The sequence below is a fragment of the Sus scrofa genome, unplaced genomic scaffold (assembly GCF_000003025.6).
Source record: "Sus scrofa isolate TJ Tabasco breed Duroc unplaced genomic scaffold, Sscrofa11.1 Contig32, whole genome shotgun sequence".
Classification (NCBI taxonomy): domain Eukaryota; kingdom Metazoa; phylum Chordata; class Mammalia; order Artiodactyla; family Suidae; genus Sus; species Sus scrofa.
Genome location: NW_018085175.1, coordinates 28,238 through 51,076, shown reverse-complemented (window position 1 = coordinate 51,076; position 22,839 = coordinate 28,238). Strand labels below are relative to the sequence as shown.

Here is a 22,839-nt window from a genome sequence, read left to right as displayed (position 1 = left end):
ACTAAATGCCAAATGCACCAGATCAAAATAAGAATGTGAACAGTCACATGGATTTGTATTTTAAAAACATGTTTTAAGAAATAAGCCACACTTGGGAGTTCCCATTGTGGCGCAGTGGAAATGAATCCAACTAGGAACCATGAGGTTGCAGGTTTGATCCCTGGCCTTGCTCAGTGGGTTAAGGATCTGGCATTGCCATGAGCAGAGGTGTATCCCGGCGGCTACAGCTCTAATTAGACCCCTAGCCTGCCAATCTCCATATGCCATGGGTGTGGCCCTAAAAAGCAAAAAAAAAAAAAAAAAAAAAAAAAGAAGAAGCAAGCCACATTTCTCTGAAATAATGAGATCGCTAAATATTTAGTAACTTCTTATTTTTTAATTTATTATTAGTACTACTATTACTACTACTACCACTACTATTATTATTATTATTATTACTATTAGTCTTTTTAGGGCTGCACCCGTGGCATATGTAGGTTCCCAGGATGGGTTCAAATATGAGTTGTAGCTGCCAGCCTACACCACAGCCACAGCAGTGCAGGATCCAAGACACGTCTGTGATCTATACCACAGCTCACAACAAAGCCAGATCATTAACACACTGAGTGAGGCCGGGGAATAAACACATGTCCTCATGGATGCTAGTCAGATTCATTTCAGCTGAGCCACAACGGGAACTCCTAGAACCTTTTTATTAAGTGCTTCTTTTTAAAAGCAAAAAACTGAGCTAGGTCCTCTGGGAAAACACAACCCAGTCTACAGTTCACAAGTCTAGACAGAGCTTCAGCCATCATAGAATCAATTTACAAAACTTGGGTGAATACACAAAATAATCTGTATCAAAATATATAAACCACAGAAAGGTCTACTCAATATTCTGAAATAACCTATATGAGAAAAAGAATGGATATATATATATAACTAAAAATTTTTTTAAGAAGTCAAAATCCTTTTCATGCAAAGGTAAGGAAATTCAAAAATTCATGTAAAGGGAAACACACACAATTAAACAGAAAATTATCTAGAAATAAACCTTTGCATATTAAAACTGAGCAAAAGACCCAGGTTCTGTTATCCGCATTCATGCTGCAGCATCAAAATGACATGATTGTCAAAAAACAGTTAACATCACCTCCCAACTACATAACTTACCTTTATAAACACTTACAAAACTTAACAGCTTTTTATTGGTATGATCTCATTTATCTTTGAGGTAATAGTGAAAAAACTACTATTGTCTCCACTTAGTAGATGCTCCCTAAGACCCGAGGAATAAAGTGAATATTGCAGGGTATTTAAGGTAATTAATTTATTGGGTCACTTGGTAGAATTTGAACCCATAATTATATCTTCTAGTTTGGTGCTTTGCTAAGGACAAGATAATGTCTCTGGTTACATTGGGTTCTAGGAGTAAAGCTAAATGAAAACATAAGGCATCATCTTAGTTTTCATCACCATCAATACACATATTTTCATTTATAGATGTACCCTTGTCATCAATGGTCTCCTGGGAGGTAAACAAAGTCAGTGAAACTCATAAGCTCCCCTTAATTACCTGCAATGCTACCAATGTACACACACTTATACTAACAAGTTAATTACATTTAATAAATTACCTCTTCTAAGGCATTCCACAGTTCCTCATCCGTATACTTATGTAAGGGATCCAGATTTTTCCTCATTGTTCCAGTGAATAAAACAGGTTCCTAAATACCCCAAAATTGTGAATGTTATTAAATTAACTTTTTATCATGCTAGACTGATTATAGAACAGAATTAAAACATAGAAAACCAAAATTTACCATAATCATTAAAAATAAGGTTGCAAATGTTTATTTACAAAACAGTATCTCTCGATTATTTTTCCACTGTACAAAGTATGCTCTAAAATATCTTGCAGACAACTGAACACTAAAAAAATAAAGTGCTGAAATGTGTGATCTTTTTTTTTTTTCCCCCGGTCTTTTTTGCTATTTCTTGGGCCGCTCCTGTGCCAATGGAGGTTCCCAGGCTAGGGGTCAAATCGGAGCTGTAGCCGCCGGCCTACACCACAGCCACAGCAACACAGGATCCGAGCCACGTCTGCAACCTACACCACAGCTCACGGCAACGCCGGATTGTTAACCCACTGAGCAAGGCCAGGGATGGAACCCGCAACCTCATGGTTCCTAGTCGGATTCGTTAACCACTGTGCCACGACGGGAACTCCTGAAATGTGTGATCTTAAGAAAAAAACTGAAGAAGAGAAAGGAACAGCCTTTGGCGTGGTGCTAAAAGCCGGACTCCTTTGAATGGCAAACTGAAGTCTCACCTGTGGAGTGGACACATTGCGGTGCATCAGGAGAATGAGCCTCACAAAACCTCACTATTAACTGCAGGGCCAGGGTGACCTGAAACCCACTGTGACGAGCACCACAAAAAAAACCTATTGTTCCTATTCATCTGCTTCTGAAAGAGACACAAGTAAATCATTCTGGAAACACAAGCTTCCTTCTGGGTTTCAAGACAGGAACTTGCACATAAACTCACATAGGCCATTTACGTTTTCTTCTGGAAAGCTCTAGTAACCTAAACCACAAGAACACAGGCAGCAGAGAAGAGCCCAACTGGCTCCTTTCAGTGAAGGGGCAGGAGAATGGGATGCATGGATGTGGAAACAAAGGAGACCTGACTGTTCCACAAGGGCCCAGGAACTGTTGCAAGGAATCGCCAGCCTTAAATCCTCCCGCCTGGACTTGGGCTGGACTGTTTGTTCCTCCTCACTCACAAAAGCCCGAGAACAAAGATGAAGACATTTCCTTCCGTAGCCAAGAAGAAGGAGGACACTCTGAGAGCCTCCCGTACCTTCTTTTCCTATTGTCTTACTTTGAAGTCTGGTGAGAGAGAAATGGGTGCAGAAGACACACGCTGTGCCACCAAAAAAAGACACAACTCTAAGCAAAATCCAAAATTAAAAAGACTTTCCGAAATGTAAGACCAGATACTGGATAACTCTTAGAGGAAAACATAGGTCACTCTCTGATGTAAACTGCAGCAATATCTTCTCAGATATACCTCCTAAAGAAAATAAAAACAAAAATAAACAAATGGGACCTAATTAAAAGCTTTTGCACAGCAAAGGAAACCATAAACAGACCAAAAAGACAACCTACAGAATGGGAGAAAATAGTTGCCTAAGAAGCAACTGACAGGGATCAATCTCCAAAATATACAACCACCTCCTGCAGTTCAATAGCAAAAAAACAAACAGCATAAAAGAAAAAAAAATGGGCAGAAGAACTAACTTGACATTTCTCCAAAGAACACATACGGATAGCCAAAAAACCCATGAAAAGATGCTCAACGTCTCTAATTATTAAAGAAATGCAAATCAAAACTACTATGAGGTACCATCTTATACCATCCAGAATGCCCATCGCCAAAAAGTCTACAAATAATAAATGTTGGAGAGGGTGTAGAGAAAAGGAAATCCTCCTACAATATTGGTGGGGATGTAAATTGGTGCAACCACTATGGAAAACAGTATGGAGGTATCTCAAAAAATTAAATATAGAACTACCATATGATCTTGCCATCCCACTTATGGGCATCTATCCAGAAAAAATTATAATTCGAAAACATACATGCACCCCAGTGTTCCCTGCAACACTACTTATAATAGCTAAGACTGGCAAGCAACCTCCATGTCAAGTGACAGAGAATGGATAAAGAAGATGTGGTATATATGGAGTTCCTGTCGTGGCGCAGTGGTTAACGAATCCGACTAGGAACCATGAGGTTGCGGGTTCCATCCCTGGCCTTGCTCAGTGGGTTAACAATCCGGCGTTGCCGTGAGCTGTGGTGTTGGTTGCAGATGCGGCTTGGATCCTACGTTGCTGTGGTTCTGGCGTAGGCAGGCGGCTACAGCTCCAATTTGACCCCTAGCCTGGGAACCTCCATATGCCGCGAGAGCGGCCCAAGAAATAGCAAAAAGACAAAAAAAAAAAAAGATGTGGTATATAGATACACAGTGGACTATTACTTAGCCATAGAAAGCATGAAACAATGCCATCAGCAGCAACATGGATGGAACTAGAGATTATCATACTAAGTGAAATTAGACAGTGAAAGACCAGCATCATCTGATATCACCTACATGTGGAATCTAAAAAGAAAGGACACAAATGAACTTATTTACAGGACGGAAACAGATACACAGACATTGAAAAACATACAGTTGCCAAAGGGGACAGGTGGGGGGAAGCGAGGGATGGACTGGGGGTTTGGGATTGGCATATGCACACTGAGGTATATGGAAGGACTGGCCATTGGGGACCTGCTGTACAGCTCAGAGAACTCTACCCAGTGTCCGGTGATAATCTATGTGGGGAAAGAATCTGAGAGAAATGGATATGTGTATACACATGACTGGGTCACTTAGTTGTACAGCAGAAATTATCCCAACCTTGTCAATTAACTACATATAAATAAAATTTTTCAAAAAATTATGAAGGGAGCTCTCTTTGCACAAAGCTGTTTAAGCGGCCAACATACCTCCAAAGCACTGAAAATCACTGGTCACATGACATTACAAAAGGAATACTGAACTGAGCTGAAAAATCCTGAGACCCAAATGCAAGGTCCCCTTAAAACTCTCAAATTTAGGTTCAAAGACTAAACAACCATTTAGGCAATGGTAAGAGTTCCCTGTCAGGGAAATCACCATCACCTACTTTACATTTTGGAAAAACTTCTCACTTCTCACTCTGCTTCTGGAATGAGCAACTCTGTTTCCACAGGCCAGGCAATGGCGCTTCCTTCAGCTTTTCCACGAGGTTTACACAAACGACGTGAGCAGGCAAGGGGAGGCTGGTGCCCACTATTCCCCCCTCCCCTCTGACTCTCCCCACCTTCCCTCAAGGCTCTAAACCAGGGGCCGGATTCTACTCCGGGGCCCAGATGCGGGACCCTTCAAGGACTCGTGTTTGAGGAGATGATGATGGTTAATGAACCAGCTTTGAGCCCAACTGGGCGAAGGGAGAAGGGTCTCTGTGCTCATAATAAGGACAAGAATGTCTCTTTGCCCATCACAGCTTGTGTGACCTGAACAGTTTTTCCCTCCAGGTTCCTCTCACAGAGCAAGTTCACGTCTTGTAAGGGCTCTAAGGTTTGAAGCATCCACCAGGTTTTCAACATATACTCTAGAGAGGCGTTACCTAAGCTAAAAAAAAAAAAAAATCTTTTTAATAACTTTGTTTTTAATCTCTTCCTTCAATTCACAAAGAAAAGGCTCACAGTATTAGCAGGTTACTGACAGCCATTTTGCTGGTTCAGGAGAACAGGCACAGGGACCCCATTTAAAGTTCAATCACCTGCTTCATAATCGGGGCCTGTCTCTACTGTCACCTCCCTCACCTTCTTCTCTTCAGGAAACTCCTTGAAGGGGATGAGGCTCTGCAAAGACTGGGGACTAGAGTGAGATTCTTTGCAGAAAGAGGAGTCCCTCCTCCTGAGCCCCTGCCAGACGCCTGCAGCTGCTTCAGGCTGAGCTGTGGTCAGAGCCCTCAGACACACGGCAGGCCTTAAGGAGGTTCTGCCCATTAGCACCAAACCATTGCTGGTTGTCGTAAAAAGAAAAAAAATAATAATAAGGTTAAGATCTCTGACAGCAATAAGGGCCCACATTTAAATCTGTAGTAACAGTTTAAAAGAACATACTGGGCATTACTAGTATTTACTTAGCAGTATTAGATGAAAGAACATAGTTTAATAAATATTTCTCTGTTAGTGCCAAATGTTTCAAAATCAGTAAAATTTCAACAAAAAGTTGAAGGAAAAGAAGGATTGATTAAAACACTGACCGAAGTTGCATTTTTCTTTAAAGCAGCAACTCGTGAACAATGTCTGTTTTAAAATGTCAATGCCTTTTAGGCACAGTGTTCGCTTTGGTTTTTACGTTCATCCCTTGCCAATAAGAAACCACTGTTATCTTCCAAAGTAATCAAAATGCTCACAGACATACACTGCAAGGGCAGGTAAGGGTCAAACTAATGATCATTTCCGACAGATAATATTTAATTACCTCTAAGCAATGAAGTTAATAAATTAATTTTATAAACATCTGCAGGCAAAACACTCATTGTAGACATTTATAGTAGGACACACAACCTTCACGTAAATACCCACAAAATTTATCGGCCCACATCTTTTTTTTTCTGAAGGTGCACAATTAAACTGCATTTACTAAGAGTTAGCTGGCACAGCAGAGTCAGGGAAACCAATACACTTGTTCAATGTGAAACAGTAAGTGGGACATTCGTTTCCAAATTGTTTTGGAACGTCCCTTGTGGTACAGCAGGTTAAGGATCCAGCATTGCCACGGCAGGCTGCCACTGCTATGAAGGTTTGATCCCTGGCCTGGGAATTTTGGGTGCAGCTCCCCACCCGCAAATTGTATTCATCATGGTTTAAAATTTATGCTTTTAAAATTTAATCCTTTGTATGGATTGGAAGGTTGAGACTGGCATATACACACTACTATATACTAAGTCGATTGGTAACCAGGACCTACTCGGTATCTCAAGGAAAACTATTAAATACCCTGTGATAGCTTATATGGGGATAGAATCTGGAAAAGAATGGATGTATGTATATGTGTGTGTGTGTATGGCTGATTCATTTTGCTGTACACCTGAAACTAACAAACATTGGGAGTCACCTATACTTCAATGAAATTACTAAAAACAAACCAAAACCAAATTTAATTCTTTCTGCCACATTCAGTAGTAATTTTTTGCACTTTAACTAAGATAACACAAGTTCATATTAGCTGTGTTACCCAAAAACGGCCACTCTGAATCAGAGCACTTAGTGTAGTAAGTGGATAATCCCTCAACACAGCTGCAAGACTGAGAACTGCAGTCTTACTGGCCCTTGTGTCTGCGCTGCTGGAAGACAAGACCCTCATTATCTTAAAAAGAAACCCTACCCAGGTTTAAAGACCTGGGATCAAGGCAAAAACCATACAACTGGTGACAAATTACACGGATTAAGCACAACAGTTTGCCCAAATTGTTTCAGTCCCAAACCAGAAAACCTCCCTCCACTAAAATACATCCTCAAGAGCAGCTATTGCTGCTGTTTCCTAAGGGCTACCTTCTCATTTCTAATCTGAGGACCTGACTTAAGGGGCAGCCAGTGCCCCTGTTTCAAGAATGAGGGAATCACCTGAAGTCACTGTACATCTTGGCTTCCTTCTTTTCTTTTTAAATCCTGTAGCCTCTGAATCAACTAATCACCATTCATAATCGGAAGAACACTGTTTACCAACAAAGCAAAGAGAATTTAAGTCCCATAAAGTCCTCTTGCTGCGACTCCCAGGAACAGTTTCATGGGATTTTACAAAGATTTCAGTGTCAGAAACAAAGTGCCGCCTGCGTTAGGCTAGAATCCAGTTGTCTTTCTTTACTAGTAACATTACATCCACCTCCTCTTTGAGTTTTGTTATTACTAAGAAAAAAAGGGAAAGAAACCTAGGTAATCAGGGAGGAGTCTTAAAGAGACAGCTCTGGTTCAGTTTCTTCGAACTACTGAAGAAAACGCAGGAATGGAAATACCAAATGAGCAGCGTGGGCTGTTTAAAAAATATTCACCTTTTGTTTTGTTTTGTTTTTTTTAAAAAAAAACCTCTTAAATATCAAAAATGAATCTGTTTAGTCATGATAAAGATGATAGACGTTGTTCAGTGCCAAACTTTGAGTTACAATCATAAATACTCAGTTTACATGGGATCCCTCTTCAACTGAAAATATTATCTTTGTGCCAAAAGGATAAAGATCCCTAGGTATGAAGAAACATCCAATGAAGTTTTGAAATCTGTTTTCCAGATTCTTTCAGAGAAGCAACTTTGCTTCTGTTCCCTTAATATCATCACAGTTGCTGTTCTTTCTGGGGAACACACTTCAGTCTGGAGCACAGAGAACACATACACTGTGGCTGCCCATCGTCGATGGAAAGTATTTAGGAAGTGCTTTCAATTATTGCTTCTTCCTGAAAGTCAGAACACAAATGGAGAAGCACTGTCTATGCCTCCATAACTGTTTTTGAAAGGTCCCCCCAGGACTCCAGGACTGACTAAGTCCCCACTCCTCTGTCTCTGGTTCCTGTGCAGGTCCTTGCTAAGACCACATCTTCTTAGTTCTGATCTGCTCATGATGGGGTCAGCAGTGACAGGGATGAGCCTGGGACGGGGAGAGAGCACCCCGGAAGCTCCCGCTGCTCCCAGGATCACAGGGAGCAGGGAATCAGGGAGGCTGATGTGGGCCCAGCTCACCTAAGCAGACAACTCAAGAAATAGCACTCAAGAAGCAGACCCTGCTCAGAGTCTGCTCTCAGCTTCCTAGGGTCCCTCCATCAGGGTGTTCAGACACAAGCAACACTGCTTCCTATTTGTTTGGGGGAAGAAGGATATAAGCTTTCTGCACTTAAATAGGTAACTTCAGGTAACCAAAACAATAGATTTTCTCCACCTCCATAGCCAGCTTGACATTGTGAAGAAAAATGGCTCTGCGCTGGAGAGGGTAAGATATTGAATATCTTCTCCTGACACTTATTAGCCCATGGCATATAAGTGAATAAGCCTATTTCTAAACTAATATTGTCCTTCAAATTAGGGGTACAACACTAGGAGAAATACCTTCCAGCTTTGCTCTGTAGTTGTTCACTTTTGTTATGGTTTGGGGAATCCTTTTGAGTGGGGTGATAGGAAAAAGTGGAAAAAATATCTGATGAGAATATCATTCACTTTAACAAACATTTAGTTTAAAAAAAAAAAAAAGGACAGTTCTAAGTTCTGATTCTACTGCTTATCAGCTAGTAGACTCACAGTGAGCTCTTGACCTTCCCAAGCATCAGTCCCCTCTCTGGAAGATGGCGCTAACCTTGCAGGGCTGCCGGGAGAATCTGGAACAATTAAGCCCCTGGTATGAGGCTCACATGGACCAGGACCAGCCCAACAGGGGGATAGGGAGGGACAGTGTTTGTCAAAATGCAGGTGCAACCAAAGGATCAGGAAATAAATGTGCACACGACCATCATTGTCTCTAATATGAACTAGAATTGATAGAAAAGATCAGAGCACAGAGCAAGAGTAATATTATTTTGTGAAGTTTTTGTTCCTGTGTGTGTCTTATGTGTGTGCCCCCACGCGCACATAAAATCATGATATGAAGCAGTTCCACCATGGACTGCAATCAAGAGGATTTTGAGGTCACTAGCAGAGTGGTTATCTGCTCAGGCTATGGAGTTGGAATTCTCCTTAAATTAAATTTGAATCCTGTCTCTATTTGGAAATTGACCCTTTGTCAGTTGCATAATTTGCATATATTTTCTCCCATTTCCTAAGAGTTCTTTTTGCTTTGTTTATACTTTCCTTTGCTGTGAAAAAGCTTTGAAGCTTAATTAGGCCCCATTGATTTATTTTTGCTTTTTTTTCCCCATTAGTCTAGGAGATGGATCCAAGAAAATATTGCTGTGATTCATGTCAAAGAGTGTTCTTCCTATATTTTCCTCTAGGAGTTTTATGGTATCTCCTCTTACATTTAGGTCTTTAATTCATTTTGAATTTATTTGTGTATATGGTGTTAGAGAATGTTCTCATTTCATCCTCTTACATAGAGCTGTTCCAGATGTCCCAGCACCACTTATTAATGAGACTGTCTTCTCCACTGTATATCCTTCCATCCTTCGTCTTAAGACAAACTGACCATAAGTGCATGGGTTTATTTCTGGGCTTTCTATCCTGTGTCACTGATTATGTATCTGATGTTTTTGCCAATACTGTACTGTTTTCATTATTGTAGCTTTGTAGTATGGTCTGAAGTCAGGGAACATGATTCCTCCAGCTCTGTACTTCTTTCTCAAGATTGTTTTGGCTATTAGAGATCTTTTTCTTTTCCCATACACATTTTAAAATGTTTTGTTCTACGCAGTGGTTAACGAATCCGACTAGGAACCATGAGGTTGCGGGTTCGGTCCCTGCCCTTGCTCAGTGGGTTAACGATCCGGCGTTGCCGTGAGCTGTGGTGTGCCCAAAGAAATAGCAAAAAGACAAAAAAAAAAAAAAAAAAAAAAGAAAGAAAAAAATGTTTTGTTCTAGGTGTGTGAAAAATGCCATTGGTAATGTGACAGAGACTGCACTGAATCTGTAGGTTGCTTTAGTCATTTTAACAATATTGATTCCTCCAATTCAAGAACATGGCATATGTTTCCATCTGTTTGTGCTATCTTCAATTTCTTTCATCAATATCCTATAGATTTTGGGGTATAGGTCTTTTGCCTCCTTGGGTTTGTTTTTTTTTTTTCTGATGTGATGATAAATGGAATTTTTTCCTTAATTTCTCTTTCTGCTATTTTGTTATTAGTATACAGAACAAGCAACGGATTTCTATGTATGGAACAGCTCAATTTCAAAACAAAACAAAACAAAACAGGGAGTTCCCATTGTGGCTCAGCAGTAACAAAAACAACTAGTATCCATGGGGATGCAGGTTCAGTCCTAGGCTTGTTAAGAACCCAGAATTGCCATGAACTGGTGTAGGTCAAAGGCAGAGCTTGGATCTGGCGTTGCTGTGGCCATGGTATAGGCCGGCAGCTCCGATTCAACCCCTAACCTGGGAATTTCCATATACCACAGGTGCAACCCTAAAATGCAAAACAAAACAACAACAACAGCAAAAGAAATCAAACAACCCAATCAAAAAATGGGCAGAAGACCTAAACAGATAAAGACATTTCTCCAAAGAAGACATACAGATGGCCAGCAGGCACATGAAAAGATACTCAACAGCACCGATTATTAGCAAAATGCAAATGAAAACTATAATGAGGTATCACCTCATACCAGTCAGAAGGGCCATTATTTATAAGTCTACAAAAAACAAATACTAGGCAGATTTGGAGAAAAGGGGACCTGCCTACACTGTTAACTAGTACAACCACTATGGAAAACAGTATGGAGGTTCCTTTAAAAACTGAAAAAAAGAGTTACCAAGTAGTCTAGCAGTTCCACTTCTGGGCATATATGTAGAAAAACTGAAAATGCTAATTCAAAAAGATACATGTACCCCAATGTTTAGAGCAGCACTACTTAAAACAGCAGAGACATGGAAGCTACCTAAATGCCATTTGATAGAATGGATTGAGGTGATGTGGTGTATATATATATATATATATATATATATATGGAATGTAAGGGAATATTACTCAGCCATAAAAAAGAATGAAATAATGCCATTTGCAGCAACACGGAATGGTCCTAGAGTGTATCATACAATGAAGTATGTCAGAGAATAATTGTCAAATGATATCATTTATATGTGGAGTCTAAAATAATGATACAAATGAACTTAATTACAAAACAGATGGACTCATAGACATGGAAAAGAAACTAATGGTTACAAAAGGGGGATATGGGGGAGGGATAAATTAGGAATTTGGGATTACAATATATGGACTACTATATACAGAATAGATAAACAAGGACCTACTATATAGCACAGGGAACTATATTCAAAATCTTGCAATAACCTATAATGGAAAATCAATTGAAAAACATGTATATGGATATATGTATAACTGAATCGTTTTACTGTGCACCTGAAACATAAATCAACTATACTTCAAACTAGGAAAAAACAGAGACACACAAAATTTGAATCCTGGCCCTTCCCCTTACTTGGTAGTGGGGTAGCTCACAGTACCTCAGCTTTTTCACCTGTCAGGTAAGGATAACAACAGAATTGGGAGGATTAAGTGAAAGACGGTAGGAAAAGAAGCTAAAACATGTTGAGGATTCCACAAATGTTAGGAATTATTATTCATGCTTGTAACTTGTCAGGGCCTCAACAAGCACTAAAGCAACAGAAATGAGAGACAAAGGGCCTCTAGAGCCTCATACAAAGAAAATGCGGAGCATGTGGGGAGGGCTGAGAAAAATGCCAGAGGTCTTCATGGGAGACTGGGAAGTCTGAGTGAGCACAGGGTGGTGATCAGGAAAGAGCCTGGAGGGAGGGGAGCCAGAAAAGAAAAAGATTAGACATTTATCTGCTATGCTTTTCCCCAAAACTTCTACTGAATATGTGTGTTTTTGTCTGTGTCCTTTACTCTTTAAATTTGTAGAAATAATTTGGTTTATATTATAAGGAATAAATATTAAAAAAATCACGGACTACAAAAACAAACAGAAATTAATGAGCCAAGTCATTCCAGAATGTTACTCCCTTTTTTTTTGTTACTCAAATGAATTTATCACATCTGTAGTTGTATAATGATCATAACAATCTGATTTCACAGGATTTCCATCCCACAGCCCAAGCACATCCTCCCACCCCCAAACTGTCTCCTCTGGAGACCATAAGTTTTTCAATGTCTGTGAGTCAGCATCTGTTCTGCAAAGAAGTTCCGTCTGTCCTTTTTTCAGATTCCACATGTCAGTGAAAGCATTTGATGTTGGTGTCTCATTGTATGGCTGACCTCACTTAGCATGATAATTTCTAGGTCCATCCATGTTGCTAAAAATGCCAGTATTTCGTTCTTTTTAATGGCTGAGTAATATTCCATTGTGTATATGTACCACTTCTTCTGGATCCACTCCTCTGTCGATGGACATTTAGGTTGTTTCCATGTCTTGGCTATTGTAAATAGTGCTGCAATGAACATCGGAGTACATGTGTCTTTGCGAGTCGTGGTTTTCTCTGGATAGATGCCCAGGGGTGGGATTGCTGGATCAAATGGGAGTTCTATGTTTAGTTTTCTGAGGAGTCTCCATACTTCTTTCCACAGTGGGTGCACCCATTTACAATCCCACCAACAGTGTACTAGGGTTCCTTTTTCTCTACACCCTCTCCAGCACTTATTGTTGGTAGACTTTTGGATGATGGCCATTCTGGCTGGTGTAAGGTGGTACCTCATCGTGGTTTTGATTTGCATTTCTCTAATAATGAGTGACGCTGAACATCTTTTCATGTGTTTCTCGGCCATCTGTATGTCTTCTTTGGAGAACTGTCTGTTTAGATCTTCTGCCCATTTTTTGATAGGCCTGTTTGTTTTTTTGGTATGGAGCTGCAGGAGGTGTGTATAAATTTTGGAGATTAATCCCTTGTCAGTTGATTCACTTGCAAAGATTTTCTCCCATTCTGTGGGTTGTCTTTTTGTGTTGTTTAGGGTTTCCTTTGCTGTGCAGAAGCTTTTCAGTTTGAGTAGATCCCATTTGTTTATTTTTCTTTTTGTTGTCAATACTCTGATAGGTGGATCTGAGAAGATGTTGCTGTCGCTTATGTCAGAGAGTGTTTGGCCTATGTTTTCCTCTAAGAGTTTGATAGTGTCTGGTGTTATATCTAGGTCTCTAATCCATTTGGAGTTTATTTTTGTGTATGGTGTTAGGGAGTGTTCTCATTTCATTCTTTTCCATGTGGCTGTCCAGTTTTCCCAGCACCACTTATTGAACAAGCTGTCCTTTCTCCATTGTATATTCTTGCCTCTTTTGTCACAGATGAGTTGGCTGTAAGTGCATGGGTTTAATTCTGGGCTTTCTATCCTGTTCCACTGATCTAAATGTCTGTCTTTGTGCCAGTACCATGCAGTTTTGACGACTGTTGCTTTGTAGTATAGTTTGAAGTCAGAAAGCCTGATTCCTCCAGCTCCATTTTTCTTTTTCAGGATGTCTTTGGCTATTCTGGGCCTTTTGTGCTTCCAAACAAACTTTAAAATATTTTGTTCAAGTTCTGTGAAAAATATCCTTGGTAATTTGATAGGGATTGCACTGAATCTGTAGATTGCCTTGGGTAGTGTAGTCATTTTGATAATATGAACTCTTCCAATCCACGAGCATGGTATATTTTTCCATCTATTTGTGTCGTCTTTGATTTCTTTCATCAGTGGCTTATAGTTTTCAGAGTACAGGTCTTTTGCCTCTTTAGGTAGGTTTACTCCTAGGTATTTTATTCTTTTGGATGCGATGGTAAATGGGATTGCTTCCCTAATTTCTTTTTCTGCTCTTTCATTGTTAGTGTATAGAAATGCCGTCAATTTCTGTGTATTGATTTTGTATCCTGCGACTTTGTCAAATTCGTGGATGAGCTCTAACAGTTTTCTGGTAGAGTCTTTAGGATTCTCTAGGTATAGTACCATGTCATCTGCAAATAGGGATAGTTTTACTTCTTCCTTTCCAATTTGGATTCCTTTTATTTCTTTTATTTCTCTGATTGCTGTGGCTAGGACTTTCAGAACTATGTTGAAGAGGAGTGGCGAGAGCAGACATCCTTGTCTTGTTCCTGATCTCAGTGGGAATTCTTTCAGCTTTTCACCACTGAGAATGATGTTCGCTGTGGGTTTGTCATATATGGCCTTTATCATGTTGAGGTAGGATCCCTCTATGCCCACTTTCTGAAGGGTTTTTATCAGAAATGGGTGTTGGATTTTGTCAAAGGCTTTTTCCGCGTCTATTGAGAGGATCATATGGTTTTTATTCTTCAGTTTGTTAATGTGGTGTATCACACTGATGGATTTGCGGATATTGAAGAACCCTTGCATCCCTGGGCTAAATCCCACTTGATCATGATGTATAATCCTTTTAATGTATTGTTGGATGTGGTTTGCAAGTATTTTATTGAGGATTTTTATATAGATGTTCATCAGTGATATTGGCCTGTAGTTTTCTTTTTTGGTGGATTTTTGTCTGGTTTTGGTACCAGGGTGACGGTGGTCTCATAGAATGTGTTTGGGAGTATCCCTTCCTCTGAAATTTTTTGAAATAGTTTCCGAAGGAGAGGTGTTAGCTCTTCTCTAAATGTTTGATAGAAGTTGCCTGTGAAGCCATCTGGTCCTGGACTTTTGTTTGTTGGAAGTTTTTAAATCACAGTTTCAATTTCAGTACTTGTGATGGGTCCATTCATCTCTTCCATTTCATCTTGGTTTAGTCTTGGAAGCTTGTACTTTTCTAAGAATTTGTCCATTTCTTCTAGGTTTTCCATTTTATTGGCATATAGTTGCATATAGTAGTCTCTTATGATCCTTTGTGTTTCTGTGGTGTCCGTTGTTACTTCTCCTTTTTCATTTCTAATTTTATTGATTTGAGTCCTCTCTCTTTTTTGCTTGATAAGTCTGGCTAAGGGTTTATCAATTTTGTTGATCTTTCTAAAGAACTAGCTTTTCGTTTCATTGATCTTTTCTATGGTTTTCTTTGTTTCTATTTCATTGATTTCTGCTCTGATCTTTATGATTTCTTTCCTTGTGCTAATTTTAGGTCTTGTCTGTTCTTCTCTCTCAAGCTTCTTTAGATGTAAAGTTAGCTTGTTTATTTGGGCTTTTTCTTGTTTCCTGATGTGGGCTTGTATTGCTATAAACTGCCTCTTAGAACTGCTTTTGCTGAATCCCATAGGTTTTGGAGTGTTGTATCTTCATTGTCATTTGCTGCTAGGTATTTTTTAATTTGCTCTTTGATTTCTTCAGTGATCCATTGGTTGTTTAGTAGCATGTTGTTGAGTCTCCACGTGTTTGTGTTTTTTGCAGTTTTCTTCTTGTTGTTGATGTCCAGTCATATAGCATTGTGGTCGGAAAAGATGCTTGATATAATTTCAATTTTCTTAAAGTTACCAAGGTTGGATTTGTAGCCCAGGATATGATCAATCTTAGAGAATATTCCATGTGCACTTGAGAAGAATGTATATTCTGCTGCTTTTGGATGAAATGTCCTATAAATATCTATTAAGTCCATCTGGTTTAATGCTTCATTCAGGGCCTGTGTTTCCTTATTGATTCTCTGTCTGGATGATCTGTCCATTGCTGTAAGTGGGGTGTTAAAGTCCCTCACTATGATTGTGTTATTGTCGATTTCTCCTTTTAAGGTTGTTAGCAGTTGCCTTATATATTGTGGTGAACCTGTGTTGGGTGCGTAGATATTTAAAATTATTATATCATCTTCTTGGATTGATCCTTTGATCATTATGTAATGTCCTTCTTTGTCCCTTAAAATATTCTTCATCTTAAAGTCTATTTTGTCTGATATGAGTATTACTATTCCAACTTTCTTTTGATCCCCGTTTGCATGAAATATTTTCAGCCATCCTCTCACTTTCAATTTGTATGTGTCCCTAGAAGTGAAGTGGGTCTCTTGAAGACAGCATACATATGGGTCTTGTTTTTGTATCCATTCAGCCAGTCTATGTCTTTTGGTTGGGGCGTTTAGTCCATTCACATTTAAGGTAATTATTGATATGTATGTTCTTATTGCCATTTTATTAATTACTTTGGATTTGTTTTTGCTGCTCTTTTTCCTTTCCTTCTTCTCTTGTTCTTTTCTGCCTAGAGAAGTTCCTTTAGTATTTGTTGTAAGGCTGGTTTAGTGGTGCTGAATTCTCTCAGCTTTTGCTTATCTGAGAAGGTTTTGATTTCTCCTTCAAATCTGAATGAGAGCCTTGCTGGGTAGAGTAATCTTGGTTGGAGGTTTTTTCCTTTCATCATGTTGAGTATATCATGCCACTCCCTTCTGGCCTGCAGAGTTTATGCTGAAAAATCTGCTGATAGCCTTATCAGGGTTCCCTTGTATGTTATTTGTTTCTTTTCCCTAGCTGCTTTCAAGATTTTCTCTTTGTCTTTAATTTTGGTCAGTTTGATTAGTTTGTGTCTCAGGGTGTTCCTCCTTGGGTTTACTTTGTATGGTACTCGTTGTGCTTCCTAGATTTGAGTGAGTGATTCCTTCCCCATGTTAGGGAAGTTTTTCGCTGTAATCTCTTGGAATATTTTTTCTGTCTCCTTCTCTCTCTCTTCTCCTTCTGGCACCCCTATAATATGGATGTAGGTGCGTTTCACGTTGTCCCAGAGTTCTCTGAGACTCTCTTCATTTGTTTTCCATCTTTTTTCTCTTTTCTGTTCTGCATCCATAATTTCCACTAATCTGTCCTCCACCTCGCTTATTCGTTCTTCTGCCTCCTGTATTCTGCTGTTAGCTGCTTCTAGTGAATTTTTTATTTCAGTTATTGTATTTTGCATCTCTTCTTGTTTCAGTTTTATATCTTGTATCTCTTTGGTCAGTGTTTCCTGTAAGTTATCCATCTTTGCCTCCAGTTTATTTCCAATGTCTTGCATCATCTTCAGCATCAACAGTCTAAAGTTTTTTTCCTGGAGGCTGAGAATCTCCTCAGGGCTTAGCTGTTTTTCTGGGGTTTTTCCTTTCTCCCTCATCTGAGTTACAGTTCTCTGTTTTTTCATTTTTATAGGTTTTTGGTGTGGTGACCTTCTTACAGATAATAGAATTGTAGCCACTCTTACTTCTGATGTCTGCCCCCTGTGGCTGAAGTCAGTATTGGGGCTTGGTGTAGGCTTCCTGATGGGAGGGGCTGATGCCTGCCCCCTGGTAGGAGGAGCCGATTCTAATCCCTCTGGTGGGTGGGGCTTAGTCTCTGGCTGGGATTAGAGGCAGCTGTGTGCCTGAGGGGTCTTTAGGTAGCCTGTTTACTGAGGGACAGGGCTGTGATCCCACCTGGGTTGTTGTTTGCCCTGGGGCTTCTCAGCAGCTGGCTGACGGGTGGGGCCAGATTTTCCCAAAATGGCCACCTCCAGAGAAAGGCACTGCTGCTGAATATTCCCGAGAGCTTTGCTTTCAATGTCCTTCCCTCACAACAAGACACATTCACCCCTGTTTTCCCAGGATGTCCTCCAAGAACTGCGGTCAGGTTTGACCCAGATTCCTATGGAGATGTTGCTTGGCCTGGGACTCAGTGCATGTGAAAGTCTGTGTGCGCCTTTTAAGAATGGGGTCTCCGTTTCCCCCAGTCTGGTGGAGCTCTTGCGCACAAGCCCCACTGGCCTTCAATGCCAGATGCTCTGGGGCTCTTTCTCCCAGTGCCAGATCCCCACATGTGAGAGTTTGATGTGTGGCTCAGAACTCTCACTCCTGTAGGTGAGTCTCTGTGAACCAGTTAGTTTCCAGTCTGTGGAGCTTTCCACCCAGAGGTATGGGGTTGTTTATATCACGAAATCACCCCTCCTACCTCTTGATGTGGCCTCCTCTTTTTTTTTCTGGAGTAGGGTACCTTTTTTAAGGTTTCCCGTCCATTTTGGTGAAGTGTGCTCAGTCTTTAGTTGTGAATTTTGTTGTTTTTAGGAGAGAAGTTGAGCTCCAGTCCTTCTATTCCGCCATCTTAATCCCATCCTCTGTTACTTTATTTACTTAAGAAAAATACCTAAATGGTCAGTGCCTTGATCCTTAAGGATAATAATAGTTGCTGCTGACTGAGCGTCCCCAACAACAAACGCTTCCTCACCCAGCAGCATCCTCACAACAAATCTGTGAGGCAGCAGCTCCCAAAATAAAAGTGGAATAATAAAGGTTCTGTGTTTACAATGCTTGGTGAGCCTTTTCTGTGTGGATACAAAGCTTAGCAGGGTTTCATAAGCATGCAGAGTGTGTGTGTAGAGCATGCTCCAAAGTAGGGTAGAAACCAATAGAACCTAAACCTGCTCTTGCCAAGGTCTGTTTAGCCTTTGCTCAGATGTGCTTCCAAACATTAGGAACAGAACCTACATTATTTCTTAGTTTACAGAATTCTTTTCTGTACACAAGAATAAAACTTTTCTTATTAAGAAGCATTAAAAACACAGGGGCACATTTCTCAATCCTTTCATCCAAGGACATAAAAGGCCTTTCAGGCATACTCATCATTTCTACTACCTAGTTTCAGTTGGCCCATGTCAGAAGTGGGTACAATCAAAACATAAAACCTGAGAATGCAAACTCATCTGTTTTCGTTAATCACTAAGTCGTGAAATCAAATAACAGGGAATCTTTTAACAGAGAGATTTTATGTGCTAAAATTTATTTCTATTTCTCCCATAAGCGATATCTTTAAAAATGTTTTACTGTGATTAAAATACACAGAAAATTTACTACCTTAACCATTTTCAGGTGTACAGATCAGTAGTATTAAACACATTCCCACTGTTGTACAGCCAATACCAGCATCCAGCCACAGAACTCCTTTCAGCTTGCGAAACTCAAACTCTGTACCATTTAACAAGAACGCCCTACTCTCCTTCCCCCACCTCCTGGCAGCCACCATTCTACTTCCTGTCTCCATGAACTGACTACTCTATGTACCTGTCATTAGTAGAATCATGCAGTATCTGTCTCATGCGACTGGTTATTTCACTTAGCATAACACCCTCAAGGTTTCTCTGTATTGGAACATGTGTCAGAATTCCATCCTTTATAGGGATGATAACTATTTCATTGTTTGTACATGCACCATATTTATTTTTTTTTCTACTACTTTTTTTTTCTGGCTGCACCCATAGCACGCAGAAATTCCCAGGCCAGGAGTTCCCGTCGTGGCGCAGTGGTTAACGAATCCGACTAGGAACCATGAGGTTGCGGTTTGATCCCTGGCCTTGCTGAGTGGGTTAAGGATCCAGTGTTGCCGTGAGCTGTGGTGTAGGTTGCAGACACGGCTTGGATCCCACATTACTGTGGCTCTGGCGTAGGCTGGCGATTCGACCTCTAGCCTGGGAACCTCCATATGCCACGGGAGCAGCCCAAAGAAATAGCCAAAAGACCAAAAAAGAAAGAAAGAAATTCCCAGGCCAGGGGTCAAACACAAGCTGCAGCAGTGGCTGTGCTGAATCCTTAATCGCTAGGCCACCAGGGAACTCTTTTTTTTTTTTTTTTTTTGTTCTTTTTTGGGCCACACCCATGGCATTTGGAGGTACCCAGGCTAGAGTTCGAATTGGAGATGTAGCCGCTGGCCTACACCACAGCCACAGCAACACCAGATCCTTAACCGAGCGAGGCCAGGGATCAAACCCGTGCTCACAGATGCCTTTCGGCTTTGTTAACCACTGAGCCACAACAGGAAATCCTACTAGGGAACTCCTGCACCACATTCTGTCTTCACCTTTTTGCTACAGTGAATAATGCTGCTATGAACTTGCATATACAGGTATCCCTTAAAAACCCTGCTTTCAATTCTTTTGAATCTATACCCCAAAGCAGAACTGCTGGATTATAGAATAATTCTATTTTCAACTTCTTTGAGGAAACTCCATCTTGTTTTCTACAGTGGCTGCACCATTTTACATTCCTACCAGCAAGGCACAAGGATTCCAGTTCCTTTTTTTTCTTTTCTTTTTTTTTTTTTTTTTTTTTTTAAGGGCCACACTCACAGCATATGGAGGTTCCGAGGCTTGGGGCTGAATCTGAGCTACAGCTTCCAGCCTACACCACAGCCACAGCAACTTGGGATCCGAGATCCGTCTGCAACCTAAACCACAGCTCACAGCCATACCAGATCCCCGACCCACTAGGCGAGGACAGGGATGGATCAAACCCGCATCCTCATGGATACTAGCCCGATTTGTTTCCTCTACACCATGACGGAAACTCCCAGGATTCCAATTTGCTGACATGCTCACCAAAACTCATTTTATTTTCTTGATAGTGGACATCATAAGGGGTGTGAGGTGGCGTCTCACTGTGGTCTAAAAGAAATATCTTGTTTTCAAAAGTACTCATACCACTTCTAGGTATTTCAGAGGTCAGGGGAGGGTGGCAGTAGCTGTGCTGTCACAGGACACACGTCCACGTTCTCCTTCCTTTGGTGCCATGTCCTACATGCTTCCTACTAAACAGGCATTTAAGAGCTCACTGTACCTGCACTCCAGGAAGCACATCTGTCTGAGCCTTTTGTCTTGACTCTTCCCTGTGTTTCTCATCTCAAGATGTTAGAAGAACAACAATATCTATATCTATATCTATATATCCCTCAAAATAAAAAAATTAAAGAAAAACAGCAAGTCTGTTAAAGCAGAGGGCAGGATGGAAGATGTGGGCATAGAGCCTATGTTGCCCTTGACTATTTTATGAGAGACTAGTAATTGCTCAATCAATAGTCTCTGAATTATTTGAGTGGATGAACCAAAAGGAATGACAGGAACGTCTGCTGTGCATATAATCCAATCTCCAAACACTCCCTGAACAACACACATTTTAAAGAAGCAGAAGAAAAGAGAAGAGAGTCAGAGCCCAGGAAGAGAGGGTCACGTCAAGGCTCCACCGTCACAGCAACCAGGCATGGGGTCTGCAGGAAGCTCTCCACACGCACGGACCTGTTCAGTCCTCACAACAGCTCCAGGGGGTGGTACTGCGAGCTGCCCTGTGAGGGGGAGAAGCCTGAGGAGCACAGAGATGGGATCCGAGTCCCGTGCTCCTCCTCACTCTTCTCTACGGCCTCCCTGGTTCTACTCGCTGATGAATGGCTGAATTCTCAATGTCTCCCCAAAGCACCCACACACTCTCTAATTCTCAAAGAAGCACTGTTTCACAGAAGGCCCTCCAGGGAGATGATCACTTTTGAAAGGGTGGCTTTATTTCCTATAGCAAAGGTTCATCATTAAGACACTTAAAATTCGTGTTTCCCATTAGGAACCTCTCCAGTGCTAAACGAACCATTTATATGTTTTTTCCTCAGAATGATACGGCTATCAGTGGAAGAGTCCAGATATCCATCTGGGTAAGTTATCAAACAAATCACATACAAATGAATGAACAAACAAAACTTTATATCGGATGAAAATAACTGTTGAAAATATCTGCTGCTAAAAACGTGCTCTATTGGGAGGGAAAAGATCAACGGCTTCATGCAATTTGAAAAAACAACAATCAAATTAAAAGCAATTAAACTTAGGTGCCTTATGAAAAGACCACGAGAGAATGCTCTGCGATGCCCACCTGAGGTACGACTGACATGTTCTTCCTTAAATCGTGAAGTCCAATGTTGTGTGTCCAGATCCCATCAATCCGAATTATACCATTGGGTTCCGACAATCTGAAAAGGGCCGAGACGAGAGAACTTTTTCCGGCTCCTGTTCTTCCCACAATGCCAACCTGTAAAGAGATCCAGGAGGGATTAACAATTAACAGTAGGCAGCAAAACTTTGATTACTGAAGATAAAGCTTAAAAGTTCTATATAGAGATCTGTCTATAGGATTCTCAGCCATGGCACTGCTGACATTATGGGTCAGATAATTCCTTTTTTTTGCAGGGTAGGGGGGGCACTGGAGGCCAGTCCTGTGTCCTGTAGGATGTTCAGCAGGATCCCTGGACTCTACCCATTAGATACCAGAAGCACCCCCACAACTGTGGCAACCAAAAATGTCAGACATTGACAAATGTCCCTGGTTGAGAACACCTAGTCTCCAAAAGAGTTAAAAATAACAAAATCAGGAGTTCCTGTCGTGGCGCAGCGGAAACAAATCTGACTAGGAACCATGAGGTTGCGGATTTGATCCCTGGCCTCGCTCAGTGGGTTAAGGATCCGGCATTTCCATGAGCAGTGGTGTAGGTCACAGACGCGGCTCAGATCTGGCGTTGCTATGGCTATGGCGTAGGCCAGTGGCTACAGCTCCGATTAGACCCCTAGCCTGGGAACCTCCATATACTGAGGGTGCAGCCCTGAAAAGACAAAAAGACCAAAAAAATTAAAAATAACAAAATAGTAAAATCAATCTAGTGCCAGTGAAATGCCTCCAGTCTCCTAGGTGGTTCATAGGAAGTCAACTTTTATTTATTTATTTTTCAGATTCCTATCTTTTTTATATATTTAAGTCCAGTCTTGGCATTTTTCTAGATTTTACAATAAGTCTATACCTTTTAGATATAAATAATCATTCCATTAGATACAATTCATTGAATTAGCTTTAGTCCTACTGTCTGGGGACTTTGACCTTGAAAATTATGTAGGCAATTTTACAAAGATCAACAAGTCGGAAGTTTTGTACATAAATAATACCTTCTCAGGCATCTATTATTT

The 22,839-nt window shown here is 40.7% G+C and overlaps 1 protein-coding gene across 2 annotated transcripts in view; it reads right to left on the bottom strand.

The window, feature by feature from the left end:
• Nucleotides 1–22,839, bottom strand: part of LOC110258713 (multidrug resistance-associated protein 4-like) — a 57,749-nt gene that overhangs the window by 17,613 nt on the left and 17,297 nt on the right. The window contains exons 6-7 of one of the 2 annotated variants that reach the window (XM_021081980.1): nt 21,758–21,913; nt 1,617–1,706 (exon numbers count right to left, since the gene is read on the bottom strand). In XM_021081980.1, the coding sequence (XP_020937639.1) occupies nt 1,617–1,706; nt 21,758–21,913 (246 nt within the window). The remainder of the gene's footprint in view (nt 1–1,616; nt 1,707–21,757; nt 21,914–22,839) is intronic. The other variant, XM_021081981.1, reaches the window with a different exon arrangement.